The 16,015-nt window shown below is 39.7% G+C and overlaps 1 protein-coding gene across 2 annotated transcripts in view; it reads right to left on the bottom strand.

The window, feature by feature from the left end:
- NT5DC1 (5'-nucleotidase domain containing 1) overlaps positions 1–16,015 on the bottom strand; it is a 318,179-nt gene that overhangs the window by 51,240 nt on the left and 250,924 nt on the right. For both annotated transcript variants that reach the window (XM_075864237.1, XM_075864236.1), the window contains one exon: positions 2,253–2,371. In XM_075864237.1, coding sequence (XP_075720352.1) covers positions 2,253–2,371 — 119 coding nt within the window. The remainder of the gene's footprint in view (positions 1–2,252; positions 2,372–16,015) is intronic.

The raw sequence follows: 16,015 nt of genomic DNA, 5'->3' as shown, positions 1-16,015 counted from the left end.
TAATACAAATCATCTAGAAAGTTAAAGGGGTATTCTGAAAACCCCAAAAATAAAAAACCGCTATGGCCTGTACAGTATCTATACTCACATTTAACTCCAGTGCGTTCTCCTGTATTTTTGGCGGTCCTGCTGCTCTAGTAGCAGGACTGAAAACTATAGTTCCCATTAATTTATTGTTCTCCGTTCTTGTTGATGATTGATCCCATGATCTGTGACGTTTCATATTTTGGGGTGGGTAGGATTAGAGAGGGAATGCGTAATAAAAGTACGAAATGTCACAGATCATGCGATCGCGTGACCTGTTGTCGGAGCAGCTTTTCTGAAAATTTCAGCAACGAAAACTATATTAGTCAGTTGCTTATGTGAACCTATTAGAATGATTGGTGGATATTCTTACAAGGCTGGTTAAACCTTTAAATTAATACTGACATTGGAGGTGTACTTTTTAAATAAGACATCACTTGGATACATAAAAATTTGCGTAGGAACTAATCAGTGGGTTCTTAGTAAAGATTAGCAAGTCCTCTCTTATTGAAGCATTTGTAATAAAATAATTATGTGGTAATCAAAGTTGTTCCATTAACCCCTTCCCGACATTTGACGTATCCATACGCCAAAGTCGGGTAGGGGAAGTATGGAGCGGGCTCACGCAGTGAGCTCGCTCCATACGATGACGGTGTCGGCTGTATGTTACAGCCGACACTTCAGAGTAACTAGCGGCATCGCGCTCGAGCGCGATCCCGCTAGTTTAAGTCGTTAAATGCTGCGGTCAATACTGACAGCAGCATTTAAATCGTCAGAAAGAGGGGGTCAACCCCTTCTAACAGCTCATCGCGCCCCCCGCAACACAATCGCGGGGGGGCGATGGTTGTTATGGCTACCTGGGGGCTTAATGAACGCCCCCAGGTCCGCCATCTTTGTACACCTATTAAGCCTTGCCTCTGGCAGGGCTTAATAGGTGCCTGTCAGAATCACGATATACTGTATTGCATCTAACGACCCTAGGGGGGCTAATAAAAAAAGTAAAAATTAGTTAAATAAAAAAAAATTGGGTGTAAATTTTTTTTTATTAAAAGTTAAAAAAAAAACCCTTTTCCCATTTTCCCCCTAGAGCATAGTAAAAAATAAATAAATAAATAAACATAATTGGTATCGCCGCATCCGCAAAAGTCGGAACTATTACAATATATCATTATTTAACCCGCACGGTGAACGCACGGTCACCACATCTCCCACAAAAAATGAAATAAAAAGTGATCAAACCGTCGCATGTACACCAAAATGGTATTATTAAAAACTACAGCTTATGCTGCAAATAAAAAGCCCTCATATCACTTAATCAACGGAAAAATAAAAAAAGTTGTGGCTCTCGGAATTTGGCGACGCAGAATAAATTTTCTTTTTTACACTTAGGTTTTTACATGTAAAAGTAGTAAAATATAGAAAAAAATATATATATTTGGTATCGCTGTAATCGTATTGACCCACAGAATAAAGTTAACATGTTGTTTTAATTGCACAGTGAATTCCGTAAAAACAACGCGCAAAAAAACATGGAGGAATCGCTGTTTTTTTCATTTTCTACCCCACAAATAATTTTTTGCCCGTTTCCCAGTACATTATACTGCAAAATAAATTATGCTACGAAAAACTACAACCCGTCCCGCAAAAATCAAGCCCTCCTAGTACTATATCGACAGAAAAATAAAGACGTTATGGCTTCTGGAATGTGGGGAGGAAGAAACGAAAATGAAAATCTGAAAGTTGTTTACGACGGGAAGGGGTTAAAAAAAAAGGAGAAGAGAGGGAGTTGGGAGAAGGGGGGATGGTGCTGCAGTCTCTCTGCCTCAGTCTGTGGGTAAGACTCTTTGAGAGGCGAGGCATCTATTTGTTCAGAGCACACAGTCCACTACTCTAGATCCACACCAGGAGGAGCTGCCTACTAAGCAATTCTAGAAAGAAAATGCAGAGAGGAGGAAATATATTTTTTTATAATGATAGGTATGCTTTAAGGTCTTATGAAGACCTTAAAATAGTCTGTTACTGTTTTTGAGAACTATTTATTAGCACTCAAATAACAATTAACATACTGGTCAGCAACAAATTATGGGCAGTTATATAGTTCCAAGGTACAAGCCTATGTTTCACAGTTTCCCACTGGCATAAGAGATCCTTTGCTCTTTATAACTAAAATATACTACATTGATCAAATTAAATTTTGAAAAATAAGTAAAAGTAAGTTACTGTCTTACCTTAGGTTCAAGCTTTCCAGTCATTTTCTTTAACAGGTCATATAAATGCACCCAGTTTCCCTGAGAGTACCAGCCTGCATTCTCCAATGCTGGCAGCATGTCAATTTCCTCGTCGTTGTCTATCAGAAAAATGAAAGTACAAATTAAGAATAAAGAACCCCAAATATAAATGCAAAATACACATATATGTAAAATGTTTTAAATCTAAATTAAAAAGATTGCTGATGTGCTCCAGGATAGAAAATGGCGAGACAAGAGGGAAGCCTTGGATATAAAATAAGAGGTTATTTTTACATTTTTTTTTATTATACATGTATTCACATTTCCCAGAGACATTCTAATGCTCTTTCTACCTAACTTTAAAACCAGTCGTACATAGGGTGGTCAATACTTTAAAAACCAGTAGTATACAACAAATTCTAGTTGTTTTTAAAGCGTACCTAACCTTTTAGGTGATATTTCAGAATAAGCAGTCATATGTGTGTACATGAGGAATAACACTCTTTGTGTCCATTATATGACTTGTATATGGCATTTTCTAGCAATTTCCCCCTCTGCAGGCGCTATCTCTAATTCTCAGTTGTCCATGAGCTAGAGGGTGGAGCCTAACAGAAGCGCCTCTGTGTGTGTGTGTGTGTGTGTGTGTGTGTGTGTCGCTCTCTGCTCCTTCTCCCTCCTTGCCCTCCCATCACCAAGGACTTCTATGGGCAGCATGTAAACTAATCTCTAAATTAAGCTGATAATCTGTCTCATCTTTCAAAATGGATTTTAGCCGTGCAAGAGGAAGTGGTGAGGGAGAGAAGTGCCTGATAAGTAGAGAAAGAGGCATTTTTACCTACTAAGATATATTACAAAGTTTTTTATATTCGCTTGTACTTTGTAAGTTTGTTGAAAGGTTAGTGACCATTTTAGTAGCTTTTACAAATGTAAGCAGCCACACCAGATCTATGCAAAATGTTACATCATAAATTATGCACTTTTTGAAATTGCTACTGTTGCTTGATGTTGTATTTTTTTCCTATACTTCATACACCAAAACAAGAATTGTTTTATTTTTAGAATTAAAGAGGCTCTGTAACCATATTATAAGTGCCCTGTCTCCTATATAAGGAGATCGGCGCTGTAATGTAGGTGACAGTAATGCTTTTTATTTAAAAAACCAATCTATTTTCACAACGTTAGGAGCGATTTTGGTTTATGCTAATGAGCTTTCTTAATGCCCAAGTGGGCGTATTTTTACATTCGACCAAGTGGGCGTTGTACAGAGGAGTGCATGACGCTGACCAATCGGCATCATGCACTTCTCTCCATTCATTTACACTGCACTAGCGATATAGATATATCGCTATGTGCAGCCTCATACACAAGCCCTAACATTACTACAGTGTCCTGATAATGAATACACATGACCATCCAGCCTGGACACTTCTGACTCTTTTTTGTGAGATTCCGGCAAGTGAAATGAAATCTCGCGAGATTACGGAGCTAAACGAGATTTCGTTTCACTTGCCGGAATCTCACAAAAAAGATTCAGAAGTGTCAGGATTCTGAGTACACATGACGTCCAGGCTGGATGTTCATGTGTATTCATTATCCGGACACTGTAGTAATGTTAGGGTTTGTGTATGAGGCTGCACATAGTGATATAACCATATCGCTAGTGCAGTGTAAATGAATGGAGAGGAGTGCAGGACGCTGATTGGTCAGCGTTATGCACTCCTCTGTACAACGCCCACTTGGTCGAAAGTAAAAATACGCCCACTTGGGCATTAAGAAAGCTCATTAGCATAAACCAAAATCGCTCCTAACGTTGTGAAAATAGATCGTTTTTTTAAATAAAAAGCATTACTGTCACCTACATTATAGCACCGATTTCCTTATGTAGGAGATAGGGCACTTATAATGTGGTGACAGAGTCTCTTTAAAGCACACCATATATGACATTTTTGCCACTTCTTATTACACTCCCCAGGGATGTTTCTAGAGAATTTAGCTAAAAAGCTGCCACACAAAAAGCACCCATAAGTACAATAACAATTATTTTTAACTAGCTAATTTTGTTTTCTTAGTTATATTGAACAAACGTCCGGAGAAAAAAAGGTTCAACCTGCAGATGCGACAAGACTTCTTTATTGTGAGAACGGTGAATCTATGGAATAGTCTACCGCAGGAGCTGGTCAAAGCAGGGACAGTAGATGGCTTTAAAAAAGGGTTAGATAATTTCCTAGAACGAAAAAATATTAGCTCCTATGTGAATGTGTAGAATTTTGTTTCATCCCTTCCCTTTTTCCATCCCTTGGTTGAACTTGATGGACATGTCTTTTTTCACCCATACTATGCAACTATGTAACATACAGTGACTGAAAATAGCTGTTTCTACATCATCCCCGGGTAAATGTTTTGGTATCCAGGATCTTTAATACCAGTGATTGAATAAAACTGCAAACAGAATAAAACTCCCACAAGTTAAGTGGTTATTGGTAACAACTGTAGTGGTCTAGGGCTAATGAAGGAATTTATACCTTTCCATAGAAAAATGAAGACTGGCACCAGATGATTTTAAAAGATACGTTTTTTATTGAATCCAGATAAAAGAAGCCTGATATCGCATCAGGAAATGAAAAACAAGGCATGGCCTTTACTCATAGTCTTGGATTTGTGCCTATTTTTAAATACTGCTGTTTTTCCACAACGGAATTCGTTGCGGAATATCCACACCAAATAGAGTAGCAGCAAAGTAGGATGAGATAAAACAAATCTCATCCATACAATGCGTAAATACTGAGCGGAAAAAACGCTTATAAATTGACCTGCGGTGCAGAATTTTATTCCGCAGCAAGTCAATTGTATTTGCGTAAATGCTGCTTATTTTTTGCAGGTTTTCCCTATTAAATTCAATGGGGAGTTAAATCCAGCAACAAATAGCAGTTGTTGCGTTTTTTTGCGGCCGGTTTCGCAGCGATCCCGCCGCAAAAAATGCAATACATTAAAAAAAACATACCCAGAAGACGCTTCTTCCCATGTGACCGCCGCTGCAGCCAATCACAGGCTGCAGTCGTATCCTGGGATGATGCGTCATCCCAGGAGGCTGTCCTGCTAGCAGGCCGGTTAATGAAGCAGTTTTCCGCAGCGGACATTATGGGCGAAAAACTGCACCACAGTTTGATACCCTTTTCCCCCCCCCCTGGAATTCCCTGCGGTGCACAGGGCAGATATGCTGCATGCTGTTACACAGCATGTCCGACCCGTGTGAACACGGCCCAAAAGAGGCATTTCTGAACGGTTTAGTATTCAAATATTAAGAGGTATGGGGTTAACATTTGCTTACCCAGTGGTCTAGATAATTGAGGGGTTAATACCCATTTCTCTGGTGGTCTAGAGAAATAGAGTGGTTAGTGTTGTGCTAGTGTTCACAGGTGTCTAGGGTAACGGAGGGTCAAAAATACAAGTTATGGCAGTTTTTATAGCCCAGCAAATTGGATGGGACTAATTTTTTTTACACATTATTTACGCCCATGTAAAATAAATACACAAACACAAATTCTGTTAGGAGTTTTTCAGAGGGAGCTTTTAGAAAACCTAATTAAGATCAATATAACACTAGAGGAAATTACATAAGAAGGCTGAACTGGAAAAGGAAGAAAAACACAACATCCTTAATCACGGTGACCTTTATTTGGGAACAGATGTACTGTAGTTTATTCATTGCAGGAATTTGGACATTGCCAAAGATTTATACAGATCCAATGTCATCCCAGAATGGGTGGTCTTAGAAGCAGACAACTTGTCTGCGAAATGTACTGGCAGCAGGCTTGGTACTGCATGGAAAAGGTGGCCAGAGAAAATCATGTAAAAGCACAAATGGAAGTATGAGTAGTAAATAAATTATTGCAGGGGTTTTATTTTTTATGTAGAAAACATATGTATTATGTTCAAATATAAAATGCCCAACCAAACATAAATAAGGTTCACATATACATACAGAGTCTAGAAAGTATGTATTTGTCCTGTCAAGTTCTGTATACTGTTATTTATTTTGTACTTCCATAAATCAAATCATGATTAGAACAGTAGTTTTATCCAAGATCAAGACTCAAGAAGTTAAAGAGGCTCTGTCACCAGATTTTGCAACCCCTATCTGCTATTGCAGCAGATAGGCGCTGCAATGTAGATTACAGTAACGTTTTTATTTTTTAAAAACGAGCATTTTTGGCCAAGTTATGACCATTTTTGTATTTATGCAAATGAGGCTTGCAAAAGTACAACTGGGCGTGTTTACAGTAAAAGTACAACTGGGCGTGTATTATGTGTGTACATCGGGGCGTTTTTACTTCTTTTACTAGCTGGGCGTTAGGAATGGGAGTGTATGATGCTGACGAATCAGCATCATCCACTTCTGTTCGTTAACACCCAGCTTCTGGCAGTGCAGACACACAGCGTGTTCTCGAGAGATCACGCTGTGACGTCACTTACTTCCTGCCCCAGGTCCTGCATCGTGTCGGCCATATCGGCACCAGAGGCTACAGTTGATTCTGCAGCAGCATCAGCGTTTGCAGGTAAGTAGCTACATCGACTTACCTGCAAACGCCGCTGCTGCTGCAGAATCAACTGTAGCCTCTGGTGCCGATGTGTCCTCGCTCGTCCGACACGATGCAGGACCTGGGGCAGGAAGTGAGTGACGACACAGCGTGATCTCTCGAGAACACGCTGTGTGTCTGCACTGCCAGAAGCTGGGCGTTCTGAAGAGAAGTGGATGATACTTCTCGTCAGAACGCCCAGCTAGTAAAAGAAGTAAACACGCCCAGATGTAACACACATAATACACGCCCAGTTGGACTTTTACTTTAAACACGCCCAGTTGGACTTTAGCAAGCCTCATTTACATAAATACAAAAATGGTCATAACTTGTCCAAAAATGCTCGTTTTTTTAAAATAAAAACGTTACTGTAATCTACATTGCAGCGCCTATCTGCTGCAATAGCAGATAGGGGTTGCAAAATCTGGTGACAGAGCCTCTTTAAGGGCTACAGACACTTTCACAGACATTTTTTAAGTATTGTATCGAATGTATTTTATTAAATAAAACATATTTACAATTGGTTTTAATTAAAAATGTTTCACCGTTTGTCTTTTTCAGCTAGTATGCCTTACAACACAATACAAGCTTCTGGATGCCTCACGTTCTCTGCTCTCCTGAACGCTATTCCAAGATGACATCTTTACAACCAAAAAAAAATAAACATAAATGAAATACAAGAGCTGAGAGAGAGAGAGAGAGAGAGAGGAGCCAACATTCAGCTGCTCTGTCGGACTAAGCACTGAATGGCATCCAGAAGCTTGTATTGTATTTTAAGACATACAAGCTGCAGAAGACAAATTGTGCCACTAAAACCAACTGTAAATATATTTTATTTAATCAAATACAATAATAATTTAAAAAAAATGTCTGTGAAGGTGTCCATAGCCTTAATGACAAGTACAAATGATAAATGGTGGGTATTAAGCATCAAGAGTTTTTCATATAATTGGATACATTTCAATAATGAAAACTACTAGCTTTACTGTTTATCTAAAGGGACACTAACTTTTAAAAAAACTTTTCAGAAATCAATAGTACAAGCGTATGTAGGAGATGTTGTAATATATCTTATTAGAGAAAAATTCAATTTTCTCCACTTATCAGGCTTCTGCGACCTTCCTCCTAAGTCCTTGTTCATGTGGCTTTTTTTGCAAGCTGATTTCTATGTTTTTTCAGCATCGGAATCAGTGTGGAGAACATTGTTTTCAATAGGAATCAGCTCCTTAGTTCATATAGTGCCGATTTAAAAAAACAAACCAAAAAAAAACCCTTACCTCTCTAGGCGCTTAATCTGCCCGAAAAGGGAAGTTGTTAAAAACAGCGCCGAATAGATTGGGCACTGTTTTGTGCGCTCAGAACCACCACCAACAACTCTGGGTTTAATTTTCAAAGCCAAATCTCCAGTGGGATGTTTAAAAAAAAAACGTGCTGAAAAACAGCATCAAAATCAGCTTTCATTTTAAACTCAGCGTCTAAAATTAGCCTGGAGAGCGTGCTGATTTTAGAGGCAGATTCAACATCTGTTTTTTTAGCTTCAAACTAATACAGTGTGAACATACCCTAGCAGTTCACTCACTTTGAGTTAACTGCTTTTTCAGTTTCCTCAAGACAAGATGGACCATCAGCTCACTGAGGGATTAGGTTCCAGCTGCCCATAAAGAGGAGAGGGGGGAGGAGGGAGCATGAGCAGGGTGAAAGAGAGGCAGAGAGAAACACAGACACTGGTAGATCATGTTCACACAGGGCGGATACGCTGCGCAAAAGTACACAACGTATCCGCCCTGGAACCTGCAAAGAATTCCGGCCGAAAAAACGCACCAAATTGTGGTGCAGTTTTTTGGATGGAATGTCCGCTGCGGAAAACAGCAGTTACAAAAAAAAGCCTATACTTATACTGGTCTCCGTAGTTATGGCGACACGTCCCTCTGTTGTCTGTGCAACCCGGCCCCCTGGTATGACGTTTCATCCCATGTGACCAGTGCAGAGTCATATGGGATCAAATGTCATCCCAGGAGGAGGCTTTTTTGCTATTTTTCTGGCGAAATCACAGCTTTTCCACCTCAAAAATCGCAACATTTGGGTTGAATTTAATGGGAAAAATCCGCAACAGAAAACCAGCGATTCCAAAGCATAAATTGATATGCTGTGGCTTAAAAAACCGCACCGCAGGTCAATTTATAAACGTTTTTTCAGCAGATTTCTTACACAGCATGTGGATGAGATTTCCACTCTGCTGCCACTGTATTACGCTGTGGATTTTCCGCAATGAAATCTGTTGCGGAAAATCCACAGTGTTTACGCTTCGTGCAGTTTCTAGTAAGTGTTCTATCGCACCCCAGTGCTGGATTCACAGCTACATTGCTCATTACTGCTCTATAATCTCCTCCATGTTGCGGCTGTTTCTATATATGTGATATATAAAGATAGGAGAGAAGGATTCTCCACTTCTCTGTGTGCTGTGTATAGAACACATGATAGCAGTTAGGCTCCACCTACTACCTCAGAGAAAACTGAGAATTAGAGATAGAGCCTGCAGCGGAAAAATATTATTTAAAAAATGCCATATCCGTACAGTCATATAATGGCCAGAAATAGTGTTATTCCTCATGTACAAACATATGACAGCTTATTCTGAAAAGTCACCTGAAAAGTTAGGTACACTTTAACCGCTTCCCGACCGCCCACTGTATATTCACGTCGGCGCTTGCTGGGCTCTGTGCAGTGCCGACGTGAATTCACGGTGGGTGTTAAAAGCACGGTCCGGGTGTCTCAGAGTAGCGCTGACACCCGGATCACGCTGTTATCACCTGCCTTTGGTCCCGGAGATATGATCAGGACCTGATTAGTTCAGGCCCGGTCATGTGATCGCAGGGAAAGTGTGTTGTAGCAACGAACTGGAAAGTTTGTTACTACAACAAACTGGAAAGTTTGTTGCTACAACAAACTTTCCCGGGGACCGATTGCAGGTGCTGCAATCGGTTATAAGGCAAAACCTGCCAAGTCTGCCATGCACAGCAGCCTATGAGAACCAGTCGGAGGCTGGTCCTCATAAGCTTCCTGTCAGTGTGACTCTCAGCGTCACACTGACAGTTTATAATACATTACACTACCTAGGTAGTGTAATGTATTATAGCAGCCATCAGTGCTGCCAGTCTTCAAGTAAAACAAGTAAAAAGTAAAAAATAAAGTAATAAAAATGTTTTATAAAAGTGTAAAAACAAGTTATAAAAGTTACAAAAACAAAAAATGCTTTTTTTCCTATAATAAGACTTTTATTATAGGAAAAAAATGAAAATGTTAAAAAAAGTACACATATTTGGTATCACCGCGTTCATAACGACCCAAACTATAAAACTATAATATAATTTTTCCCGCACCGTGAACACCGCAAAAAAAAATAATTAAAAAACAATGTCAGAATCACTATTTTTTGGTCATCAACCCTCCTAAAATATAGAATAAAAAGTGATCAAAAAGTCGCATGTACCCCAAAGTACCAATAAAAACTACAACCCGTCCCGCAAAAAACAAGCCCTTACACCGCTTTTTTGACTGAGAAATAAATAAATTATGGCTCTCAGAATATGGTGACACAGAAAATAAATAATTTTATCGAAAAGTGATTTTATTGCGCAATCGCCACAAAACATAAAAACCTATATACATATAGTATCGCCGTAATCGTACTGACCCGCAGAATAAAGTAAAATGTCATTTATAGTGCACGGGGAACACTGTAAAAAAAAAAATATAAAAAACATTGTCAGAATTTATGTTTCTTAGTCACTTTGCTTGCCCAAAAAATCTAATAAAAAGTGATTAAAAAAATCACACGTACCCTAAAATGGTACCAATGAAAAGTACAGATTGTCCCGCAACATATAAGTCCTCGCACGGCTCCGGTGGAGAAAAAATCAAAAAGTTCTGGCTCTCAGAATATGGCGATGCAAAATGTGCAGAGTGTTCCAAAAGCGGATAAGATCGGGCGCCATTTATCAGTGCGACACTGGCCACATATCTGCAAATTATTATTTATTTACCCCATTATTATACCCTCTTATTATGCCCTGATGTACTCTGTCCAGTTTACACATACCCCCACATTATAAATTGAAATACCAGCAAAACCCCAAAGGGTGTTCCCTCCCTTCTGAGCCCCACAGCGTGCCCAAACACCAGCTTACGTCCACATATATGATATTTTATATCCGGGAGAACCCGCTCAACATTGTATGAGGTATTTGTCTTCAGTGGCACAAACTGGGCACAATATATTGTGCATTAAAATGGCATATCAGTGGAAAATTGTAATTTTCAATTTGCACCATCCGCTGTGCATTAACGCCTTCGCACACCACGACTTAATAGCATGTCGTGGTGCGAGGGGTTATATATGGAGCGGGCTCACGCGCTGCACCCGCTCCATATTCTGCAGGTGTCCGCTGTGTATTACAGCTGACACCCGGGACTAACAGACAGGAACAGCGATCGTGCTGTTACAGGAGCCTGTAAAATGACATTATACTGCAATACATTAGTATTGCAGTGTATTGTACCAGCGACCTAATGATCGCTCGTTCCAGTCCCCTAAAGGGACTTTTGGGAGGTTTCCACTGTTTTGGTACCTCAGGGGCTTTGCAAATGCGATATGACACCCGAAAACCATTCCAGCTAAATTTGAGCTCCAAAAGCCAAATATTGTTCCTTCCCTTCTGAGTCCTGCCGTGGGTCCAAACAGCAGTTTATTACCACATATGATGTATTGCTGTAATCAGGACAAATTGCTTTACAAATTTTGGGGTGATTTTTCTCCTTTATTCATTGTAAAAATTAAACATTTCTATGTTTTTTCAGAAAAAAGATTTTCATTTTCACGGCCTAATTCCACTAAATTCAGCAAAAAAACTGTGGGGTCAAAATGCTAACTATACCCCTAGAAAAATTCCTTGAGGGGTGTAGTCTTCAAAATGGGGTCAGTTTTGGGGGAATTCCACTGTTTTGCTCACTCCAGGGCGTTGCAAACGCGACATGGCACTGAAAAACAATCCAGCAAAATCTGCGCTTCAAAATCCAAATGGCGCTCCTTCCCTTCTGAGCTCTGCCGTGGGTCCAAACAGCAGTTTAGTACCACATATGGGATATTAGCGTAATCGGGAGAAGTAGCTTTACAAGTTTTGGGGTGCTTTTTAATCTTTATTCCTTGCAAATATTTTTTTTTTATATTTTTTCAGAAAAAAAGTAGATTTTCACTTTCACAGACAAACTCCAATAAATATAGCAAAAGACCTGTGGGGTCAAGATGCTAACTATATCCCTAGATAAATTCCTTGAGGTGTGTAGTTTCCAAAACCGTCTCACTTTTGGGGGATTTCCACTGTTTTGGCACCACAAGACCTCTTCAAACCTGACATGGTGCCTAAAATATATTCTAAAAAAAGGAGGCCCCAAAATCCACTAGGTGCTCCTTTGCTTCTGAGGCAGGTGTTTCAGTCCATTATCACACTACAGCCACATGTGGGATATTTCTAAAAGCTGCAGAATCTGGCCAATAAATATTGAGTTGCATTTCTCGGGTAAAACCTTCTGTGTTACAGAAAAAAATGTATTCCAAAGGAATTTCAGCAAAAAAAAAATAAAATTTGTAAATTTCACCTCTACTTTGCTTTCATTCCTGTAAAGCGCCTAAAGGGTTAAGAAACTTTCTGAATGCTGTTTTGAATACTTTGAGGGGTCCAGTTTTTAATATGGGGTGATTTATGGGGTCTATCTAGTACATAAGGCCCTCAAAGCCACTTCAAAACTGAACTGGCCCCTGTAAAAATAGCCTTTTGAAATTTTCTTGAAAATGTGAGAAATTGCTGGTAAAGTTCTAAGCCGTGTAACGTCCTAGAAAAATAAAATAATGTTAAAAAACAATGCAAATATAAAGTAGACATATGGAATATGTAAAATAGTAACTATTTTGTGTGGTATTACTATCTGTTTTACAAGCAGATACATTTAAAATAATAAAAAAAATCATAATTTTTGCAAATTTTCTCTAAATTTTGGTGTTTTTCACAAATAAGCAATGAATTTATTGACCAAATTTTTCCACTAACATAAAGTACAATATGTCACAAGAAAACAATCTCAGAATCGCTTGGATAGGCAAAAGCATTCCAGAGTTATTAACACATAAATTGACACATGTTAGATTTGAGAAAATGGGGCTGGTCATGAAGGCCAAAATGAGCTCGGTCTTGAAAGGGTTAATAACCTGGCAAAACTGGTTGCAACATGTGGCTCGTGGTTTGTCTTAACTACTGTGCCTGCATACACAAAATGGATATATTCCCAGAAAAATCTTCAAGTCCACCCCAACTACCCTGATTCTTTAGAATGAATCTTTGAAACATCAGTTAAACGGCGTATGTGTTTCCACGTTTGAACACTTAGTAAAGTGGACGCAGTATAGGAGGGGAGTGCTGACACACTAAACGGCACTATAATAATTTTATGAATGTAACAACTTGTCATAGAAAAAAAAAAATGAATGAGTGTAAACCTGTTTAGAATTAGGTGCTTTATTTAACTAAACATAATAATTATGGGATAACCGGTTATTCCCCTGCCCTCTGCTGATAATGAGAAGATTCAGCCTATTATGACTGCTCTAGTGGCCAGTGTGAAAACCAAAATATTTCAAAAAATGTTTTGACGTGGATAGTGACATAAAAAAGAAAAACACCACCAATAGTAAAAAAAAGAACAATTGGTTTAACCCCTCAACCCCTATCCGCACAAGTAAGTAACTGTACGTCGTCGCGGGAGGTTACTTCCCGCACGACGAGGTACAGTTGCTGAGTTTTTCCCGGTGCACACTGTCGGTGACAATGTGCACCGGGAACCCAGCTGTCGCCGACAGCTGACACTCCACTCTTGCCGACCAGCGGTCCTTTGCCGCTGATTTTGGCGAATTAATCCCCTTCGGCAATCGGTTGCAATCGCTGAATTTTGGGGTTTTCTAACATATCGGTAGACCCCGGTCCGAAATCGCGTAGTTTGCCAATAGTTAGTATGGCAAACGGAAGCCAAACAATGGCTTCCGTGTCTGCCATGGACGGAAGCACATCAGGACCAACCTTCGGCTGGTCCTGATAGGCTTCCTGTCAGAGTGACAGGAAGTCACTGTGTCGTTCCCGATGCACACTGTCGGCGACAAGGTGTGCATCGGGAACTTGGAGATCAGCTGTCCCCGACAGCTGACACTCCAGTGTTGCCGATCAGCGGCTCATCGCCGCTGATTTCGGCAATTAACCCGTTACATGCGGGGCTCGATTGCGATCTCCGCATGTAGGGGGTTTGTAGCACATCAGCAGCCCCCATGCAATCGTGGGGGCTGCTGATGCTTGTGATGGCATCCGGAGGCCAGGCAACGGCCTCCGGGTCTGCCATGTATGGAAGCCTATGAGGATCAGCCTCTGCTGATCCTCGTAGACTAACTGTCAGAGTGACTGTGATGTCACACTGACAGTTGGAATACATTGCACTACCTAGGTAGTGTAATGTATTCCAGCAGCGATCAGAGCTGCAGGTAAAAAAAAATAAAGTGTAAAAAGTAAAAAAAAGTTAATAAAAATGTTTTATAAAAGTGTAAAAATAAGTTTTTGTTTTCCTATAATAAGTCATTTATTATAGGGAAAAAATGAAAACGTTAAAAAAAAAGTACACATATTTGGTATCACCGTGTTCGTAACGACCCAAACTATGAAACTATGATAATGTTAATTTTTCCGCACGGTGAACGGCGCAAACAAAATAAACGGAAAACTATGTCACCACCCCTCCCAAGATATAGAATAAAAAGTGATCAAAAAGTCGCATTTACCCCAAAATAGTACCAATAAAAACTACAACCCGTCCCGCAAAAAACAAGACCTCCCACAGCTTTTTTGACGAAAAAATAAAAAAGTTACGGCTCAGAATAGCGTGTCTCAGAAAATAAATAATTTTATAGAAACGTAATTTTATTGTGCAAACGCTGCAAAACGTAAAAATAAACTATACACATATGGTATTGGCGTAATCGTACCGACCCGCAGAATAAAGTAAAACGTAATTTATTGCGCACGGAGAACGCTGTAAGAAATAAAGAATTTAAAGCGCCAAAATCGTTGTTTTTTGGTCACCTTAGCTCTAAAAAAGATCCTGTGGGGTCAAAATGCTCACTATACCCCTAGAAAAATTCCTTGAGGGGTATAGTTTCCAAAATAGGGTCACTTTTGGGGGGTTTCCACTGTTTTGGTCCCTCCGGGGCGTTGCACACCCGACATGGCACTGAAAACCAATCCAGCAAAATCTGCGCTCCAAAATCCAAAAGGCGTTCCTTCCCTCCTGAGCCCTGCTGTGGGTCCAAACATCAGTTTACGACCACATATGGGGTATTGCCGTAATCGGGAGAAATTGCTTTACAAATGTTGTGGTGCTTTTTCTCCTTTATTCTTTGTAAAAATGATAAAATTCTATGTTTCCACAGAAAAATAGGTGATTTTCATATTCACAGACTAATTCCACTAAATTCTGCAAAAAAACTGTGGGGTCAAAATGCTAACTATACCCCTAGAAAAATGCCTTGAGGGTGTAGTTTCCAAAATGGGGTCACTTTTGGGGGTTTCGACTGTTTAGGTACCACAAGACCTCCTCAAACCTGACATGGTGCCTAAAATATATTCCTAAAAAAAGGAGGCCCCAAAATCCACTGGGTGCTCCTTTGCTTCTGAGACCTGTGCTTCAGTCCATTAGGACACTAGGGCCACATGTTTGATATTTCTAAAATCTGCAGAATCTGGGCAATAAATATTGAGTTGCGTTTCTCTGGTAAAATCTTCTGTGTTACAGATTTTTTTTATTACAAAATAATTTAGGCAAAAAAAATGAAATTTGTAAATTTCACCTCTACTTTGCCTTAATTCCTGTGAAACGCCTAAAGGGTTAAAATACTTTCTGAATGTGGTTTTGAATACTTTGAGGGGTGCAGTTTTCAAAATGGGGTGTTTTATGGGGACTTTCTAAAATAGAAGGCCCTCAAAACCACTTCAGAATTGAACTGGTCCCTGAAAACATGGCCTATTGACATTTTCTTGAAAATATGAGAAATTGCTGCTAAAGTTCTAAGCCTCGTAACGTCCTAGAAAAATAAAA

This window comes from Rhinoderma darwinii, chromosome 4 (assembly GCF_050947455.1).
Source record: "Rhinoderma darwinii isolate aRhiDar2 chromosome 4, aRhiDar2.hap1, whole genome shotgun sequence".
NCBI classification, from domain to species: domain Eukaryota; kingdom Metazoa; phylum Chordata; class Amphibia; order Anura; family Rhinodermatidae; genus Rhinoderma; species Rhinoderma darwinii.
Note: the sequence above shows the minus strand (reverse complement) of the source record. Positions and strands in the feature narration are given on the sequence as shown.